Source organism: Eumetopias jubatus, unplaced genomic scaffold (genome assembly GCF_037043125.1).
Source record: "Eumetopias jubatus isolate StellerSeaLion01/CBP00866 unplaced genomic scaffold, mEumJub1_p1.0 scaffold_10, whole genome shotgun sequence".
NCBI classification, from domain to species: domain Eukaryota; kingdom Metazoa; phylum Chordata; class Mammalia; order Carnivora; family Otariidae; genus Eumetopias; species Eumetopias jubatus.
In genome coordinates, this window is record NW_028274816.1 from 64,421,195 (window position 1) to 64,441,158 (window position 19,964).

The 19,964-nt window shown below is 47.9% G+C and overlaps 1 protein-coding gene across 2 annotated transcripts; it reads right to left on the minus strand.

Annotated features, from left to right (window-relative positions):
- Positions 1-461: 461 nt before the first annotated feature.
- Positions 462-10,354, minus strand: LOC114204017 (uncharacterized). 2 transcript variants are annotated; one of them, XM_088026991.1, is made up of 4 exons: positions 10,151-10,186; positions 7,900-8,034; positions 7,634-7,760; positions 462-3,987 (listed from the first exon to the last, which is right to left on the minus strand). In XM_088026991.1, exons 3-4 carry the CDS (start codon positions 7,665-7,667, stop codon positions 1,673-1,675), a joined length of 2,349 nt encoding a protein of 782 aa, XP_087883117.1. In that variant the 5' UTR covers positions 7,668-7,760; positions 7,900-8,034; positions 10,151-10,186; the 3' UTR covers positions 462-1,672. The 2 variants fall into 2 exon arrangements, with proteins under 2 accessions (XP_087883117.1, XP_087883116.1); XM_088026990.1 differs by lacking the exon at positions 7,900-8,034 and having other exon boundaries at positions 10,151-10,354.
- Positions 10,355-19,964: the final 9,610 nt, after the last annotated feature.

A 19,964-nucleotide genomic window follows, 5' to 3' on the forward strand; every position in this document is an offset into this window, starting at 1 on the left:
TGTGCTATCAGCTGTGGACAAGCAAAATATTGTTCTTTCCACAAGCACTGAAGATGGTCTCAAATGCTCCCTCTTCAGGGTGACCTCTGAGCACACAAAACTTCCTGGCATCCCGACCACAAAACCCAGGTATGGATCCTGGGAGGCTGTATTAGCTAGAACTGTCATATAACACAATACCATACACAGGGTGATCAGACAACAGAACTTTATTTTCCCCCAAATCCAGAGTCTCAACATCAAACATAAGGTGTCAGCAGGGTTACTTTCTTCTGAGGCCTCTCTCCTTGGCTTGCAGACGAGGATTCCCTGTCTTCCCATGGTCATCTGTGTGCCTGTATCCTCATCTCCCTATGACGGTGCCAGCCATATGCTTAAGAGTCCATCCTAATAACCCATTTCAACTTCATGATCTCTTTAAAGATGCTATGTCTAACTATTTTTTTTTAAGATTTATTTGAGAGAGAGAGAATGAGAGATAGAACGAGAGGGAAGAGGGTCAGAGGGAGAAGCAGACTCCCCGCCGAGCAGGGAGCCTGATGTGGGACTCGATCCTGGGACTCCAGGATCATGACCTGAGCCGAAGGCAGTCGCTTAACCAACTGAGCCACCCAGGCGCCCTATGTCTAACTATTGTAACACTGTGAGGGACTGGGGGTTATAACTTCAAAATATGGATTTGGGATATACAATTCAGCCCATCACAAAGGTCCTGTGTTATAATGCAAATTAACACAGAAGCTGGATTATCTATATATGTATGTTGTTATTTATTTGCAATTATCCTCTCAGACACAGCCAAGTTTGGGATGCGCAGTCTACTCGTTCCCTCATGTTGAGAGCCCAATCCTGCTTTCTTATTTTTTTTTTTAAAGATTTTATTCATTTATTTGACAGAGAGAGAGAGCACAAATAGACAGAGGGAGAGAGAGAAGCAGGCTCTCACCAAGCAGGGAGCCAGACACGGGGCTCGATCCCAGGACCCAAAGATCATGACCTGAGCTGAAGGCAGCCGCCTAACTGACTGAGACACCCAGGCGCCCCTACCAATCCTGCTTTGAAACCACCACCCCCTAGAGTGCACACAACGTACAAAATTAAAGGTAACTAAAACAAGATGGCATTTACTAATGCATCAACCAGAGCAACACGTGGCACATAATTCCTGTGTGGTGACCTGGGAGCTAGAGTCATCAAAGAAGAGTGAGACCAACATCCCGATGGGATTTAGTCTTCCTGTGCAAGTCACCACCCAGAACTCAGATCACCCACTGTGGACCAACATTGGGTCACATCCATGCCCTAATTTAGAACAGAATGAGGACTTCCAATTACCCATAATTTAGATGCGCAAACGAGAAAGCAGACAGGTCAGCATCATTAACCATGTTGGGGTGGTGACTTAGGCACACTATGGGAACCGCCAGGTGGCAGAGGTGAAAGGACTTCTGCCACAGACACTGACAGGGACGTCCATCGTGCAATAACTGCATGCACATCAGAAAGCACAATGCAGGTTCTGAATTTTTCTGAAAATAGCTGGAACTTATGGGAAGTCACTCCACTGCAGACATTTGGGTGAACCACGTTCCAGTCAGGTAGGTGGCTGCCTCAGAGGTTGTCCTCCAGCCGAAACTATACTAAGCAAGAAGTTATCACCTTCTGTGCTATTTTAAATCCTTCCTGCAGTGTGAAGACTGGAATGGTATCTAAAACCATTATGACTGATAAAAGATTTCCCACATTCACGGCACTCATAAGGCCTTTCTCCAGTGTGAACACTCTGGTGCAAACGGAGGGCAGAACTAACAGTAAAAGATTTCCCACATTCGCGGCACTCATAAGGCCTTTCTCCAGTGTGAAGTCTCTGGTGCAAACGGAGGGTAGAACTAACAGTAAATGATTTCCCACATTCATTACACTTATAAGGCCGTTCACCTGAGTGAAGCTTTTTGTGTGTGTTGAGTGTATGTTTTCGTGAAAAGGATTTGCTACATTCAGGGCATTCATAAGGCCTCTCTCTACTGTGAACTACCTGGTGAACACGGTGCTGTTTATTAGTGGTGAAAGACTTGCCACATTCGCTGCACTTATAAGGCTTCTGTCCACTGTGAAATCTCTGGTGATAACGGAGGGCAGAACTAGTGGTAAAAGACTTCCCACATTCACAGCACTCGTAAGGCTTCTGTCCAGTGTGAACACTCTGGTGAGAACGGAGGGCAGCACTACTAGTATACGATTTCCCACACTCACAGCACTCGTAAGGCCGTTCTCCAGTGTGAAGTCTCTGGTGATAACGGAAGGCAGAATTACGAGTAAAAGACTTCCCACATTCACGGCACTCGTAAGGCCGTTCTCCAGTGTGAACTCTCTGGTGACTACGGAGGTCAGAACTAGTAGTACAAGACTTCCCACATTCAATGCACTGATAAGGCTTCTGTCCAGTGTGAATTCGCTGATGATAACGGAGGGTATATCTAGTAGTAAAAGATTTCCCACATTCACTACACTTATAAGGCCGTTCACCTGAGTGAAGCTTTATATGTTTATTAAGGGTAATTTTATGGAGAAAGGATTTCCCACATTCAATACACACATAAGGCCTTTCTCCAGTATGAAGTCTCCGGTGAGAACGGAGGGAATAACTACTAGCAAGGGATTTCCCACACTCATCGCACTTATAAGGCTTTTCTCCAGTGTGAATGGTCTGGTGACCGCGAAGGCGGTAACGACTCATAAAAGATTTGCCACATTCATGGCACTTATAAGGCTTCACTCCGGTGTGAACACTATGGTGATAACGGAGGCCATTACTACTCATAAAAGATTTGCCACATTCGGTACACTCAAAAGGCCTTTCTCCACTATGAACGGCCTGGTGATAACGTAGGGAAGAATTACGAACAAAAGATTTCCCACATGCACTGCATTTATAAGGCTTTTGACCACTGTGAATTCTCTGGTGAGAACGGAGGGTAGAACTACTGGTAAAAGATTTTCCACAGTCACCGCACTCATACCGTCTTTCCCCTGCATGAGATCTCTGATGATAGGAGAGGGCAGACATAGAGGGAAAAGATTTTGCACAGCCATGACACTTAAAAAACCCTTCTCCAGACTCAACCCTATGAGTAATCAACACTGAGCTACAGCTAAGAGTTTTTGCACATCCACTGCAAACGTAACTCTTCACTCCACTGTGCCATCCCTGGGGATGAATGAGGACAGATTTGTGGCCTAAGGATTTCCCACATTTGCTGCACGTGTACTGCCTGGATGCACTGTGAGTCTTTCCATGTTCCTTCAGCGTTGGCGTCTGCTTAAGCGATTTTCCACATTGACCAAACTCGTGTGTTCTTCCAGTATGGTATCTCTGGTGTATGGCAAATAAAGATTTGTACCTGAATGTTTTCCCACATTCACTACACACAAAGGACTGTCTTCCAAGGTGGACACCCTGCTCCCGGTTATGTGTGTGTTTGGGACCAAAGGTGTTCTTGCATTCTCCCCAAGTGTCATGACTTTTTCTGCTTTGTAAAGTTGCCCTGCGCTGGGTGATCGTGTGTGGCTTCTCCCCAGTATCAGTGGCCTCTTGCTGCAGATGCCCCGAGCCAGACAGGAAGTCCTTCTGAACTTCTCCACAGGTAAGGGGCTTTCCTGAACCATGGAATCCCCAGCTCTTCACAACAGAGGCCCTGTCCACACGGCTTCTGGAGGGTTCTGCTGCCACGTGCTGCTCCTGCTGCTGCTGAAACTTTACACTGAAATAAAATCGTTTCCCACAGGCCCCACACCTCAACAGCTTCTGGCTGTTTTCTTTTCCCTGGTGCGCAGACAAGTGGAAAATGTCTCTCAGGACTGGACCACACATCTCACAGGGGTGGGTCTTCCGGGAAGACTGAGCTGCCTTGGGCGTCCTGGTCTGTGACACGCCTACAGAAGTGCTCTGGGCAAAGGGTGCCTCATCCTCTGCTCCACAGCAGCAACCTGAAGGCGAAGAAGCGCTGGTGAAATTTGTGTTGACTATAGCGAGGGGGTGAGCCCATCACATACACGCACCCGACTCATCTAGGCAGGACTGTATGGCACGCTTTTCCACACACACGAGATGAAATTCAACTGAAGGAGTGGCCAAAGTATTATGGAGAGCACACCAGAAGGACAAAAACACTAGGGTATGACACAAGGGAGAGAGCCAGGGTCTACAACTTGTTTTCTGCCTACACAAAGGTTTGTGTAGGACCGTTTCTGCTGCTGGTGTTTGGCTGAGTAGACGGCTGCAGCACAATCCAATCACACGAAACTGACTGCAGTCAAGGTCAGTTTAAGGACACGTGAATGTCTCATTTCAAAATGTCTGGGGGTGAACGGTGAGGTACACAGAAAGAGCAGTGACAGAAATGGGAGAGACGTGCACACCTGAGATGCAGGGATTATCCCTGTCCTGGAATTCACGGAATTACCAAAGGAGTAGAAGGCATGTGACAAAAAAATGTCAACAGCAAGGAAAGCGAGGAAGGAACGACAGAAACGGGGTGTGGCCATCGGCAATGGCACCAAACCCTGGCTGAACAAACAAAGGTGCCCGGTGCGATCAAACACAGGCCGGATATCACACCGTTGCCAGCTACCATTCATGAGAAACGGGCTCCCTGTGACACCACCTGGTCATGTCTGGAGCATGTCCATGCTTTGATACACAAGGCACTCCTCCCTGTAAGCCGTAGCTGAGCAACTACAGGATACAGGAAGATAGAAATGCTGTAGGAAAACAGGCCAAGTGGACCGCCAGCACTATCCTAGAGCTACTCAGGACACGATGGACACAGAAGAACGTCCTATGGAACTGTTATCAGCAGCAAGGGAGAATGAGAGATACCATCCTTCACCCCAAGAAACATCAACGCAACAGCTGTCCATGAGTGACATTAGCCTCCGAGGGCTCAACCGTCCAATTAAGATGGACTAGTCCACAGTGGAGCATAAAAAAGCACAAGCACACAGAAACGACAGCTGGAGACTGTTATTAGCAGAGACAGGTGGGGACGGGTGGGAAATAAGGCCTGGGGCTATCTCCATCTGCCACAGGGTGGGTGCGACTGCAGTCCCTGCTCAGCAGAGCCTCCAGCTTCCGGCTCCGCAGAGGACACTGGAACATTTGCCACCAAGTCAACCAAAGCCTAAAGCCAAAGCCATCTTCAGAAGATCAAACCTTTAAGCAGCACATTTCTGATTTCAAACTAGATCACAAAGCTAGACAATTCAAGACAATTGGGTACTGGCATAAAAACAGAACAACAGAATGGAAGGAAAAGCCCGTAAGGACAGCCACACATATACGGTCCAACTACTCTTTGACCGTTATGCCAAGAAACGACGCTGGGGAAGAAATAACCTCTTTCGTCCTACTGCTGCGAAATAGAGGAGTATCCAAATGAATGAGTAAGACTGGATCCCCATCTTATAGCACTCCTTGAAACGCACGTGTAATTGATTAAAGACCAAAACTTATGACCTGAAACCCTAAAACGCCCAGCAAAAACAGAGGGAAGAGCCTCTTTCACCTTACTCCTGGCAATGGGTTTTTGAACAGGACACCCAAAGCATATATAATGAAAGCAAAAGCAAACAAGCAGGACTGTACCAAATGGAAAAGTTACAAAGAACAACTGGAGCAGGGCGGGGCGGGGCGGGGCGGGGGGCCCTGGCAGGCTCAGCAGGTAGAGCATGTGACACTTGATCACGGGAGCCGTGAGTTCCAGCCCCACATGGGGTGTACAGATTCCAAAAAAAAATTTTTTCTAACGTTTAAGCAAAATAGTAAGGTGACAGGGCGCCTGGGTGGCTCAGATGGTTGGGCGTCTGCCTTCGGCTCAGGTCATGATCCCAGGGTCCTGGATTGAGTCCCGCGTCGGGCTCCCTGCTCCTTGGGAGCCTGTTTCTCCCTCTGCTTCTCTCTCTCTCTCTCTCTCTCCGTCTCTCATGAATAAATTAAAAAAAAAATAGTAAGGTGACAAAGAACATTTTGGAAACACGGGACGCCTGGGTGGCTCAGCCGGTTAAGCGTCTGCCTTCGGCTCAGGTCATAATCCTAGGGTCCTGGGATCTAGCCCCACGTGGGGCTCCTTGCTCAGCGGGGATCCTGCTTCTCCCTCTGCCCGTCACTCCCCCTGCTTGTGCGTGCTCTAACAAACAAAGAAATAAGTATGTCTTTAAGAAAAAAAAAAAAGAACGTTCAGTAAACACGCACATGCATGAAAACTAAGACATAAAAAGGCAACGCTGCCACTTTCCACAACACGGAGGAACTTGGAAAACATTATGCCAGGTGAAATCATCACACAGAAGAGACAAATACTGTATGGCATTATTTACATGGATATCCTTTTTTTTATTTTAAAGACGTATTTATTTGTGAGGGAGAGACTGAGAGAGCGCCTGTGCCCACGAAGAGGGGGGCAGATGGTGGTCAGGTATACACATTTCCATTTACAAGATGATTCAGTCCTGAGGAACTAATACAGCATGCTGACTACAGTTACTACTGCATTTGTAGAGCTCAAATTTGCTAAGAGGGTAGATATCAAGCTTTCTCAGCACCACCACCACCAAAAGTAACTATGCCAAGTGATGGTTGTGTTGACTAACTTCATTTTGGTATTAATTTCATAATCTTTTTTTTTTTACGATTTTTATTTATTTATTCATGAGAGCCACAGAGAGAGAGAGAGAGAGAGAGGGGCAGAGGGAGAAGCAGGCTGCCAAGGAGCAGGGAGCCCGATGCGGGATTCGATCCCAGGACTCCGGGATCATGACCTGAGCCAAAGGCAGACGCTCAACCATCTGAGCCACCCAGGCACCCTTAATTTCATAATGTTTAAGTACATGAAATCATTACATAATACTTTCAATTATATAATTCGATTTGTCAATCATACCTCACAAACCTGAAGGAGGGGGGAAGGTAGAAGAGAGATGTACACATTACAAACAGATCCATACAGGGGCACCTGGGTGGCTCAGTCGGTTAAGCGTCTGCCTCCGGCTCAGGTCATGATCCCAGAGGCCTGGGATCGAGTCCTGCATTGGGGGTCCTTGCTAAGAGGGGAGCCTGCTTCTCCCTCTGCCTGCTGCTGCTCTCTCTCTCTCTCTGACAAATAAATCAATAAAATCTTTAAAAACTAAAACCAAAAGATCCATACAGGACATTCTTGAGAACTAGCCCACGGTCCTTTAAGGTAGTGACCATACCAATGCCTCCAATTTCAGGCACAAGGAAATGTCACCTAAGAGAAGGGGAAAAACCTAGGCCATCGAAAAGTCATGGATCTAGACACATGGACCCAGCCAGGGAGAGGGCAAGCAAGGTGCAATCCATCAGCCTCACTGCATGACCACTGACCTCCAATCTTACCCGATCAGGGCTCAGCACAGAGGGCACTGGGAGCTGCAGGGCGGAGAAAAGGGAACACCAACAACTCAGAGCTAGCAACAAAAGCAACTAACCAGAAAGCTGGGAAAGCAAGCAGTGCCCACAGTCCACACGAGAGAAGGACAAACCTACCCTGGAAAATGCAGAGGGGGGACGCAGAATAGAGTCTTGTCCAGGTCAAGGAGAAGGTGAGGGCCTTACCCAGTGAGGATATAAGTGTAAAGTTCTCCAGCATCACATGGTGGTACAGCCGTCTCTGAGCCTCATCAAGAAGCTTCCACTCCTTCCAGGAGAAGTACACGGCAATGTCCTCAAAGGTCACACCACCCTTTCATGAAACAGACAGATGAAATCATGAACATCCTCTCTCTGAGAACCCACAATCCAACCCCCCAACATCCACCCCAGACTCCCCACCTCAGAATAAATACCAGGTCCTGGGGCCTCTAATGCCACGCTCCTCTCACCTTCCCATCAGTCACTGTGTTCAGTCCTCAGCAGCAACAGGCAGGGGGACACATGGATGCACTCTAAGCTCTGGGTCTGGCCTGCAAGGTCATCCCCCTGCCACGGTATTCCCATGGAGTCTCCCACGTTGTGCCCTCAAGACAGCCAATTATACGCCCTGCCTTACCAGGAAGTCTTCAGTACCACGGCGCTGAGGCCCTTAGCTCACACTTCCCCTCCACGTGTACAGGATTCTGTAGACTCTACCACTCTCACGTCTTCAGACCCCACAGATGAACTCCCACACCTTCCTGCCCCACAACAAAGGCTCCTCCCTTGACTCACACTCGTACTTGTCACGTGACATCCACAGGATGTTTGACAAACTCAAACAGGTTCCAGTTCCACCCAGTACTCCCATGGATCCCAAAACAGGGAAAGCCTCAAATGCTGCTGAGAAGCCCTCCTCAGCTGCCTGTAACCCTCCCTTCAGTAACAGACACTCACAACCACGGTCAGCTTCGGATACTCACAGACCCTCTTCCACTTCTCTGCTGCCCACGCTGTCCCGCCACAATCGGGAACCAATCGTCCTCTACTGAACCTCTGTGAAAACCCCAGCCCTAAGGGTCTCCCTGCCAGGCACAGGGAGGGACCACAAATGACATTTGCCCCAGACTTTATCTAGCAGGAACACTCTGAAACACCCCAGACACCATAAAAGCTGACCACAAGATTCTGGTGAAGCCCTAGAACGCGGGACAGAGAGCAGCCCCCGCCTCACTGTCACCTTGTCTCAATCGGAGATGTCCTCAGCCATCTCTTCCAATCATCCCAAGGAACCTTGGCCATCATCTGCCAGATCTCTCTCTCTCCTTCACTCATGTTGACAATGCCCATCAACCACAACCACGTGCCGCGCCAGAGAACCACTCTTCAGCACCTCTTAGGAGGATGCTTGACCTAGCGGCAGCGTTGCCACTACGCTCTGCATTCCCTTCCTAAATGTGAGCCAAATCTCCACCCGGCCGGCCCACACAGGAGCCATCACTTTTCCAACCCTCCATCCTGAAACCTTCCCCGTTTCCCAAACTTTGCTGTCCAGCTCCCTAGTCGATTCCACGACTCACTCTTCTCTGACACATCTGACACTGCAAACAATTTCAAAACAATGTAGGACCTCCCCCAGGAAAATCTACCCACTGCTACCTCAATCCACTTAGTGGGAGCTTCCACCCCTTCAGCTGCTGGGAACTGTGAAAATCAATAATTGGAAACCTCAGGAAAATGGAGTCGGGAGGTTGCAGCACAGGGAGCTCTCAGGCACTGCCAGTGATCCACTGCAGACCAAAAGGAAGAGACTGACTTGACCTTATATGGGGACACTACTGCACTAGCACAGGCCCAAAAAGACAGGATTTCCTGATCACCCCACCCAACACCTCAGCCAATGAGAAGCCACAACTCCCAGTTTACTCCAGTGGACCTGTAGTTTATAACAGCCGTCCCAACTTCGCCTCTTTCCCCCGAAACAAGACTACCTCTCGTGCTCTCCACACTGGCCTACTGTTCTGACTCAGCCTGTTTGTTCCAAATTGCACTTCTCTTCCGTTGCCACATAGACCCATCTGTGCGGGTAAAATAACTGCCAGTCTTTATTTCATTTTTAAGGTCCACGGACCGAAAGCCCTGGGGCGCTCCCTCCCCGCCCCCTTTCTCTTCTCACCTGCAACACGCACCACTTGCCGCGGCCCTTCTCAAAACACAGACCGGGAGTCCACCGGTTCGCCAACAGCCACCGCGCGCAGAGCAGCGGTCCGCGGACTCCACCGCCGACTACCGCGATTCCCTCCTCCCGCGCGCCCGGCCTCCTCGCTCACCCCCGCGGCGGGCTCTCCTCTCTCGCGGCCAGACCACGCCTATCGACCCCGGGCGGAGACCGCCTCAGCAGCGCCAGGAGGGCCGGGCTTCTCGGGCAGCGCGGGCCTCCCTGGCCGCGCCGCACTGTGCTCCCGACAGAGAGAAGGGCGATGTGCTGCTCCCCGCCGCCGGCGCAGACCCCCTCCGGCCCCTGCCCCGGCCGGCCCCCCGGCCCGGAGCCCGCTCCTCACGCCGGCACGCCGGCGCTCGCACACGGGGCCCCCGCCCCCCGCCGCCGCCCCGTCCGACGCCGGGGCCTGGGCCGCAGGGCCGCGAGCCGGCGCCCCGCGCTCGGGCCTCCGGGGTCTGGGTGGGGGGACGGCGGGGAGGGCCCGGGGGACGAGCGCTTACCTGCGGCGGCTCCCTGGGCGCGGCCGCCGCCATCGGACTCGGTGGGCCGGCAGCGGGGCCGGAGCGGAGCGGACACCGGGACCCGACTGTGTGCGCCGAGGACGGCGCCTCCCCTCGCGGCTTCACGAGCGGGCCCCCGGACCCCGACGCGCGCTCCGGACCCTTACGGGATAAACGGAGCCAACCTGAGGCTAAAAGACCGCGGGGCGGGGTGCGGGGTGCGGAGGCGGGAGGCACGAGGGCGGAAGTCCCGCCCCCAGCGGGTGCGCACGCCTCGAAATGCCGTGTCCCGTTCCCTCATTGGCTCCTCGCTGCGTCCTCAAGGCCGAGGCTCTTCCGGGGGGTGTGGCTCCCGGAGTTGCGGCGGTCTCAGAACGGGCGCCCTCCACCCCGGCGTTCCAGAGCTTAGGTCTCCCTCCACATCAGGAAAAGCTAAGGACAGTTACCAGCTCAGAGACCTTTTAGGAGAAGGCTCCACACGTCTAGGAAAAGATAGAATCAAACAGAGCATGTTACCGTGCTAGACCCATGTGCCTGGACATTTGAGGCTTTTTATCATCAAAATGTGACTTTTGTCATTCCTGAAAATATTGAGGCATAGTACTGTCAACCTTAAGTAGAAATAGTCAGTTATTTCACCAGCAGTTTCTTTAGGAACAGAGGAATTTCAAGTCGGGATAGGTACACTGGCCAACCACAAGCAAGTCTAAAGAGAATAATGGAACGTCAGCTTTGATTAGGTCTTAGAAGGAGACTGGAGGGGGTGGCTTCCAAAAAAAGGTCATTGAAGAAAAGGTTTTGAAATCTGGCTGTTTTTCATTGGCTGCAGGCCAAGTTTAGTGTGTTCTTGCAGCCACAAGGAAAGGTCATCCTTTCTTTTGTTTAAATGACATTAGAGTTCTAAGAAGAAAGCATACTCCCTTATCAAGATAAAAAGTATCTCCTTCCTCCTGCTGACTATGCATGCCCTCTATGTGGGAGATCTCCCCTTTCAGGGCGAACTGACTCCATGTCAAATGTGGTTTCCTTTACTAATTTTTCAGAGTACTCGGACGGAGAAGAAAAGAGGACATTTAGGGCAACCGGAAAAGTTAAAACGAAAGGGAAATGCAAATGTTACGTTAATTAAGTGTTCTAACAAATGTGCTTTGTGTTCATACTGGGTTTTCAGGAACTCTGTGTAGGTGTATGGGAGAAATGTAGGCACAAGAGAAGTGGTCCTGCCTTCATGTGACTTTTTATTATGTTCATGGAAGGACAGGAAACTTGAACGCAGAAATATGAAGTCTACTTTAGAATGTGGCAGGTGTGATGGTAACAAGTGATGTGCTTTTAGAATATAGGTGAGGTTCAATGGGGTGAAGCCCGGCACCGAGCACCAAGAAAGAATTCTAGAGACGTCTTTGGTGCAAAATCGTGCTTTATTAAAGCAGGACCCACGGGCAGAAAGAGCTGCAGTTCCGGGTTGTGAGGTGTGGCTGATTATATGCTATGGGGAGGGTAAGGAAAAAGGGAGGTTTCAAAAGAACTTTCACATGTTAAAGAAGACTCACAGTATACTGGAGGCTTTGCCATTGTCACGTTAAGGTTGTTCACCCCTGGGGCACCTGGGTGGCTCAGTCGTTAAGTGTCTGCCTTCGGCTCAGGTCATGATCCCAGGGTCATGGAATCGAGACCCGCATCAGGCTCCCCGCTTAGCGGGAAGCCTGCTTCTCCCTCTCCCATTCCCCCTGCTTGTGTTTCCTCTCTCGCTGTGTCTCTCTCTGTCAAATAAATAAATAAAATCTTTTAAAAATAAAAAAGGTTGTTTACCCCTCTAGTAAGGCATTAACAGTAAAATAGTTGGGAGCTTCCTGGAGGAACATTATATTTTGCCTGCTTCAAATACCTGTCAATGGGCTGCAGATTATAAAGACATTTAATTGTATTTACATTCCCTTCTGGAAGCTAGCCCATTGATAGAAATGCTTTGTTTTTATAAATTCTAGGAGTTTGGTAAACTGAGGGAGACTCACGTCTTGTAGGATTGTGAGCACTGTAAGTTAACTATTTGTTTTTCCATTAAGGCAACCAGGAGTGCCTGAGGAATGAATGTCATATATCCCATGGGGTTGGGAGGTGTGGAGTGTCAGCTTCTGATTTGTCCTGAGCTTGCTTTCTGTTCCCTCATCATTTCCCCCCTGAACAATTTTGACTCTTAAATCTTCAAGGTTGTTGAAGGTGGAAGGTCTCATCTTGTGTAAAGTCTTCCTACTAAATAGGAGTGTAGGGCGCCTGGGTGACTCAGTCGTTAAGCATCTGCCTTGGGCTCAGGTCATGATCCCAGGGTCCTGGGATCAAGCCCGGAATCAGGCTCCCTGCCTGGGATCAAGCCCGGAATCGGGCTCCCTGCTCCCCGGGAAGTCTGCTTCTCCCTCTCCCACTCCCCCTGCTTGTGTTCCCTCTCTCGCTGTGTCAAATAAATAAATAAAAATCTTAAAAAAAATAAAATAAATAGGAGTGTAGAGATGTCCCTACCTATGGGTCAATATTGTTCAGTTGGGGAAAGTATGGGGAGTTACAAAAGTGGGAGGCAGCTGAATCTATTGCGGTCAACATAGATGAACCTCCTTGAGTAGAAAGGATCAACTGTTAGCTGGAAGTTAGGGCATGAAAGAGTCTTGATGCTAGGCAGTGAGACACTGGAAATGACAAGAAAATAAGGTTAACATTATAATGAGAAATAGATAAGTCTCAGTAAGAGTCCTTTGATAGTTGACCTCTGATAATTTTCCTCCAGTCCAGGAGTTTAAAGCAATCACTAAAGGAAAGAGATCATTTAAAGCACCAATTTGAGTATTCATGTCAGTTAGAAAACCAGAAATATTTTGTGGTAATCTGGAACATATATACAGCATTCTGTTTTTATGCTAGCACAAGTTTCACCTTGTGTAACAGTTAAAACATCTAATGCCCTTCTATTATGTAGAACTACTTCAAGCATTTGTGTTACTTTAGTATTTAATGGAGAAATGTTATTTTGAGTGTCATTTAGGGCTTTGACCAAGTACCTAAGAGTTTCCATGTGCCAAACAACATTGTCCAGGGGCGCCTTGGTGGCTCAGTCAGTTAAACGTCTGCCTTCGGCTCAGGTCATGATCCCAGGGTCCTGGGATTGAGCCCCACATCAGGCTCCCTGCTCGGCGAGAAGCCTGCTTCTCCCTCTCCCACTCCCTCTGCTTGTGTTCCCTCTTTCGCTGTGTCTCTGTCAAATACATAAATAAAATCTTTTTAAAAAATTGTTTAAAATAAATAAATAGGGGCGCCTGGGTGGCTCAGTCGTTAAGTGTCTGCTTTTGGCTCGTGTCATGATCCCAGGGTCCTGGGATCGAGCCCCGCATCAGGCTCCCTGCTCGGGGGAGGCCTGCTTCTCACTCTCCCACTCCCCCTGCTTGTGTTTCCTCTCTCGCTGTCTCTCTCTGTCAAATAAATAAATAAAATCTTTAAATTAATTAATTAATTAATTAATTAAAGAACATGTATGTAGGGGCACCTGGGGGTGGCTCAGTTGTTAAGCGTGTCTGCCTTTGGCTCAGGTCATGATCCCAGGGTCCTGGGATTGAGCCCTATGTCAGGCTCCCTGCTCATGGAAGACTGTACTTCTCCCTCTCCCTCTTTACTCTCCCTCCACCACCCCACCGGGTCAAATAAATAAAATCTTAAAAAGAAAAAAACATCGTCCAGTTCCAAAGGGGGAACAAAAATGGATGTTAGGTGTTCATACCAATGAGACACAGAACATGTCCACCATCATTTTACATTTGGAAGGTTGACCAGGTTGATAATGGTTTTAATAATACATCCATGCATCCAGGCAAAACCTAGAGTACAGTGGCCTATCCAGCCTGGGGGAAGCCATGGACACAAGTTAGAGCCATATAGCCATTGGGTCCTGTTAGGAGACAGTCATCTAATTCTGGGTCTCCTTTAACTGCAGTGAAGATATCAAAGGCTATTCAGTTTTGGAGGGCCATCTTTTAAATTTGTGTAATAAAAGAGAGTCTGTTGTCACTCTGTAGGGACCAAGGGAGTCCAAGTCTGGGGACAGTTTTGCTTAGCAAAGTTTTTGTCACCTCCGTGGACTTTTTACCCAAATCAGTACCCTAGTGTGTATATTATATTACCCTCCATTGGTTATTTTTGGGTATAAAGATTTTTCCCTTCATTATTAAAAAGCTAGTCCTGTGCATTTCCTGATCTGAATAGACTGGACTTATGGACTTTATTGGAGTTCACACTGGTAAAAGACTTAATATTTGTTTATTTTGTGCTGCCTGCTTGGCTGCACAGTTTGCCAAATTGTTTCCTTTAGATTCTAAGGTCATATCCTTTGATGTCCTTTGAGGTGAATTATAGCTACTTCCTTGGGTAGGTGTACAGCCATAAGAAAAGTAATTAATTTCAGTCCCATGTGTGATTGGGGAGTTATGGCTTCATAATAAACCCCTTTTCTTCCAAATTGCTTCATGGACATCCAGGGCTAGGGAAGCATATTTGGAGTCAGTATAAATATTAATTTTTAAGGCTTTGGCAATTGCAAAGCACAAGAGAGCACTATAGCATACCCAGCTTTTCTTTTTCTTTTTTTACCCAGCTTTTCCATGAAACTATTGTCATCAGTAAACCAACTCTCGAATCTGTATTTTCAACAGGGGCACCTTTTAAATCTGGTTGACTGGCATCAACAAGATCAATAACCTCTGAACAATTATGCTCTATAGAAGTACAATGACCAGGTCCAGGTATAAGGGTAGCTGGGTTTAAAGTCTGACAGGTTTCAAGTGTTATTCCAGACATATTTATAAGTGTAGCCTGATATTTAATAAGTCAACCTCCCATCATCCATTGGTGGCCTTTGGTTTCTAAGACACTCTGGACCTGATGTGAAGTCATTACAGTAGGGACTGTCCCATAGTGAGTTTTGAGGCTTTTACTGGGAGGGCTGTTGTATGCTTAGCTAAAGCCTTTGTTTGCAATTGTACCTCAACAGAGGTGGTTTCTAGGATAAATATGACTATGAGGGTTACACCCATCAAGAAGCCCTTTTTGTTTAAGGTCCAGCCTTAACAATATCCTAATTATAAGGAATCACTGGCAAGTGGGAGAAGACTTGTCTCAAGAGATAAGGGCATCCCCAAAGGCATCATCCAACATAATCATAAAGAAAGTGGGGTCATCCATTATCTCTACAAGCCCATAATTAACCCTATGGAGTGGGGTATGCTCTGGCTTTTAAGGAGAGATTTCACCATCCCAGCCACATAGAATTGGTCAAGGTGCTAGTTGAGTTATACAGTTGTTGGGGAATCACTCCTATTTTCCATTGTTCAAATAATAATATGTCCATGGGTCCATATGTCCTATTTTCCATTGTTCAAATAATAATATGTCCATGGGTCCATATGTCCTGTTATTATCCCCACAGAATAACAACAAAGAAGGTTGTCTATACATGAGCTACTGTGGTAATTTCTCTGAAGTCTACCTCAAGTTGTCTAGCTTAGGTAAAGAACGTTTAAAGACAATCAGATATAGAATTTAACATCCACAAAGGTGTATTATTGAAACACAATTTTTCTTTCTAAAATAACCCTCATTTTTAATCAGAGATAGCCAAATCAGGACTAATATATTTGAAAAACAAGTCCAATTTTAACAAACATGGCCTAATCATTTACATAAGCTCAGCAAGAATAATGATTGGTCATATAGATCTTATAGAATCTGCTTTGCTGGAACTTTTTTTTTTTTTTAAGATTTCATTTATTTATTTGACAGAGAGAGAGATAGCGAAAGCAGGAACACAAGCAGGGGGAGGGTCAGAGGGAGAAGCAGGCTTCCTGCCGAGCAGAGAGCCCGATGCGGGGCTCGATCCCGGGACTCCAGGATCATGACCTGAGCCGAAGGCAGTTGCTTAACCAACTGAGCCACCCAGGTGCCCCCTGCTGGAACTTTTATAAGGAATCTCTAGGTTGAACTTTTAGTAGCCTCTCCAGGCCAGAAGCCAAGCCAAGTACTTGCCATCAGACATGCCAGCAATACCTGTACATTTGGTTGGATTCCTCTTCCTGAGGTCCACAGTATATCCTGAGGTTCCTGCACTGTCAGGAAGTGACATTCTTTACTCGCCTGATAAGGCTGCTGGGAACTCTGTAAGCAAGGTAACAGGCCAACAGTTCCAAGGGGCTTTCTGGCTCCAGGTTTCATAAAGTCAGCTTAGTTCCTTAAAGCTGTTTGGTCATATCTGAGTCTCTGCACGTCTCTCTCAAATATGACATTCCAGTCAAAGCCTTGGTAAAATAACCAATGTTTCCAATGATGTCCTGTTACAAGGAGAACAATTACTGAACTTATGCAAATGACTCTGATTGCCATGGAAGAAAGAATACTGAGACGTTTTGAATTTCAGAGGGTTCAGGTAGAGAGAAAAGGTAAATGCTTAAATTTGTTCACAAATGAATACTTTTTCACCTTTCTGTAAGTCATAGATATCTTAAGAGAAAGTTTCCTTAATCTGGAAGAGAAAACATTAGAGAACCAACAATGTTTCAAGCAAGAGTCACAAAACTAGGGCGCCTGGGTGGCTCAGTTAGTTAAGCGACGGCCTTCGGCTCAGGTCATGATCCTGGAGTCCCGGGATCGAGTCCCCCAGGATCGAGTCCCCCAGGATCGAGTCCCCCATCAGGCTCCCTGCTCAGCGGGGAGTCTGCTTCTCCCTCTGACCCTCCCCCCTCTCGTGCTCTCTCTTTCTCTCTCTCAAATAAATAAAATCTTTAAAAAAAAGTCACAAAACTATAATCATATTTTTAGTTCATTTAGTCCCATGTTACTAGTTGTTTAGTTCGAATGAAGGTTTTAGTTGGTTCTGGAAATTCTTACTCATTTCATTTTTATGATCTTAAAGATACTGAATACCTGTTTTTGTTCTAAAAGTCCTTTATATGAACCTCCTTGAAGACGAAAACTCATTTTGCAAGAGAATAAGAACAATTATAAATGAGAAAAACTCAGAAATGGACATTGTTAATGATCTGATACAAGAGTTCATTATGAAACAACTGACAAGGAAACTCAATTATTCTGTGACACATAACACTTCAATAGCCGGAACATCAAGTGATGATGACCCCATACCAGAATGTAACATACCAAACAAGCCTGATGAGTCAAAGAGACTTTGTTCACAATTTAAATCTTGGGGAAAGTTTGTTAAAACCTTAGAAAGTTTTAGGGATGCCTGGGTGGCTCGGTTGGTTAAGCGTCTGCCTTCAGCTCAGGTCGTGATCCCAGAGTCCTGCAATGGAGCCCCACATCATGCTCTCTGCTCAACGGGAGAGCCTGCTTCTCCCTCTCCCTCTGCCTGCTCTGCCTGTTTGTGCTTTCTATCTCTCTGTCAAATAAATAAATAAAATCTTAAAAAACAAAAAATGGTCAATGGTCTTGGGAGGGCATTGCCTTAAGGATCAGCGGTGGGAACTTAGACTCCAGAGGAAGTATGGGAACTCAGCCCAGAGGGTCCTTCCTAAATCTTCTACCCAGGGTGCTGACTCCCTGCAGTTCTCTGTTCCTGAGCCACCCCTCCTGTCTGCTGTGTGGTACTGAGGTGCTCGGGAGACCCCACGCCGATCTCCACATGCTCAGCCCCTTTCTCACTGACTCCCCAAGATACCATCGTGCTCACAGGAGGGTTCACAGAGGAAGAGGAAGGGGTTCCCATATTAGCACCCAACCTGGATACACACTTCCTTGCACGAGAAGATGTACCCCTCCTGGCTTCCCTCCCTCCCTCCCTCTTTCTTCCTTTTTCTTTCTTTCTCCTTCCTTCTTTCCTTCCTTCTCCTCTCCCCTCCCCTTTTTTCTTTCACTCTTCCTTCCTTTCCTTTTTCTTTCTTTTCTTCCTTCCTATCTCCCTTTTTTCTTTCACTCTTCCTTTTTTTCTGTCCTTCCTTTTTTTAAATAAAAACGCTAGTAAGTTAAAATGAATTTCTTTTTTTGAAAAAGATTTTATTTATTTGAGAGAGAGAGGGAGAGCGAGCGAGCACGAGGGGGGGAGGGTCAGAGGGAGAAGCAGACTCCCCGCTGAGCAGGGAGCCCGATGTGGGACTCGATCCTGGGACTCCGGGATCATGACCTGAGCCGAAGGCAGTCGGCTAACCAACTGAGCCACCCAGGCGCCCTAAATGAATTTCTTTTAAGCCATTGTCATTATAGCCCATGCATTAAGGGCAGCCTTAAAGAGATTTACGTTGACCGTCACCACCTCCTCCACTCTCTTGCACAGCAGGCAAAGGTCACGGCCAAACTTCTAGAGTCCCAGAACTAGTGCACTACAGGTGAGGTGGTCCCCTGCTGTAGCCACTAAGCTCTAGGTGAGAGGAGCTGAGACCCATCAGAGCCCAGGTGGCAGCTTCAGGTTGAACCAGGAAACCTGACCTTCCTGAGCATCCCCCAGCCTACAAATGCAAAGGATCCTTCTTCTTCTTCTTTTTTTTAAGATTTTATTTATTTATTTGCCAGAGACACAGGGAACACAAGCAGGGGGAGTGGGAGAGGGAGAAGCAGGCTTCCCGCTGAGCAGGGAGCCTGATGCGGGGCTCAACCCCAGGACCCTGGGATCACGACCTGAGCTGAAGGCAGACGCTTAATGATTGAGCCACCCAGGCGCCCCGCAAAAGATCCTTCTGACATGCAAGCCCTCGGGTGGAAGGGGTGCCCCTTGCCATGGAAGCTGAAAGTGGATCAAAACAGGCAGAAGGTCAAATGGGACAGTTCAAACAAAAGGCCAAAATCACCACCTGGAGACAACAAAACCTGCACCAACACTGACCCCAGATTTATTCTGAGACAGCCTCCACCCCACCTGACTCCCAGTCCTTCCAGGATAGGGGGAGGCTGGAAATGCCCCAAGCGCCCACCCCGTCCCCAGTCCTAGCAGGCTACCCCTGAGACAGCTGTCTGGAAACAGCCCAAGGCTGTGGTGAGATGCACAGAATGTAGACTCCTTGGGGCACCAGCTGTCAACTATTACAGAAAGAGAAGGAGGGCGCCCGGGTGGTTCAGTTGGTTAAGTGTCTGCCTTTGGCTCAGGTCATGATCCCAGGGTCTTGCATCGAGCCCCGCATCCAGATCCCTGCTCAGCAGAGAGCCTGCTTCTGCCTCTGCCTCTGCCGCTCCCCCTGCTTGTGCTGTCAAATAAATAAAGTGGAGGAGCAGGAGCAGGAGGAAAGAGAAGGAAATAAATCACTTGGAGGACGCTGCTCCAGGGCGAGTTCTTTCAGTGTCCTGGGCGGGATGGGAGAAAACAACTCGTAACCTGGTGGGTGTGCCTGACAAAACTGCCACTACTAGGTTGAGAGCAGCAGAGTTCCAGTCACCCATCCGGGTGTTCAGGGACGTTCCTCCCCTGCGGCCTGTCAGGATTAAAGTCTCCTGCCTGTGAGGCTCCTGCACACCTCCAGCCAGCTCACAGCCCCCCAAGTGAGTGGTTCCCCACCAAACACCCACATACAGTTACTCAGCACCTTTTTCTGAGCATATCTTGCTCTCATAGTGGAAGAATTTACACTCTGTAAATTGGCAAACACTACAAAACAGAGATGGAGTTTTGTTTTTCTGAATGGCTGGATTTAAGAAGAAAATGATGACATAATGGTAAGAATGCACCCTAGACTTAAATGTGTAAAGTATTTTGGGCTATGACATCGTGCAGGACACAAAAAATCTCAGGAAAAATAATGAAGAAATAGCCTTCCAGTATTACTATGACTCCATTGAG

Coding starts and splice junctions, on each gene's coding strand:
- LOC114204017 (XM_088026990.1), bottom strand. CDS start 10,183: ATGGCGGCGGCCGCGCCCAGGGAGCCGCCGCAG. Junction 7,761..10,150: donor CGCCCAGGGAGCCGCCGCAG/GTAAGCGCTCGT, acceptor GTTTCATGAAAG/GGTGGTGTGACCTTTGAGGA. Junction 3,988..7,633: donor TACACTTATATCCTCACTGG/GTAAGGCCCTCA, acceptor CTTCGCCTTCAG/GTTGCTGCTGTGGAGCAGAG.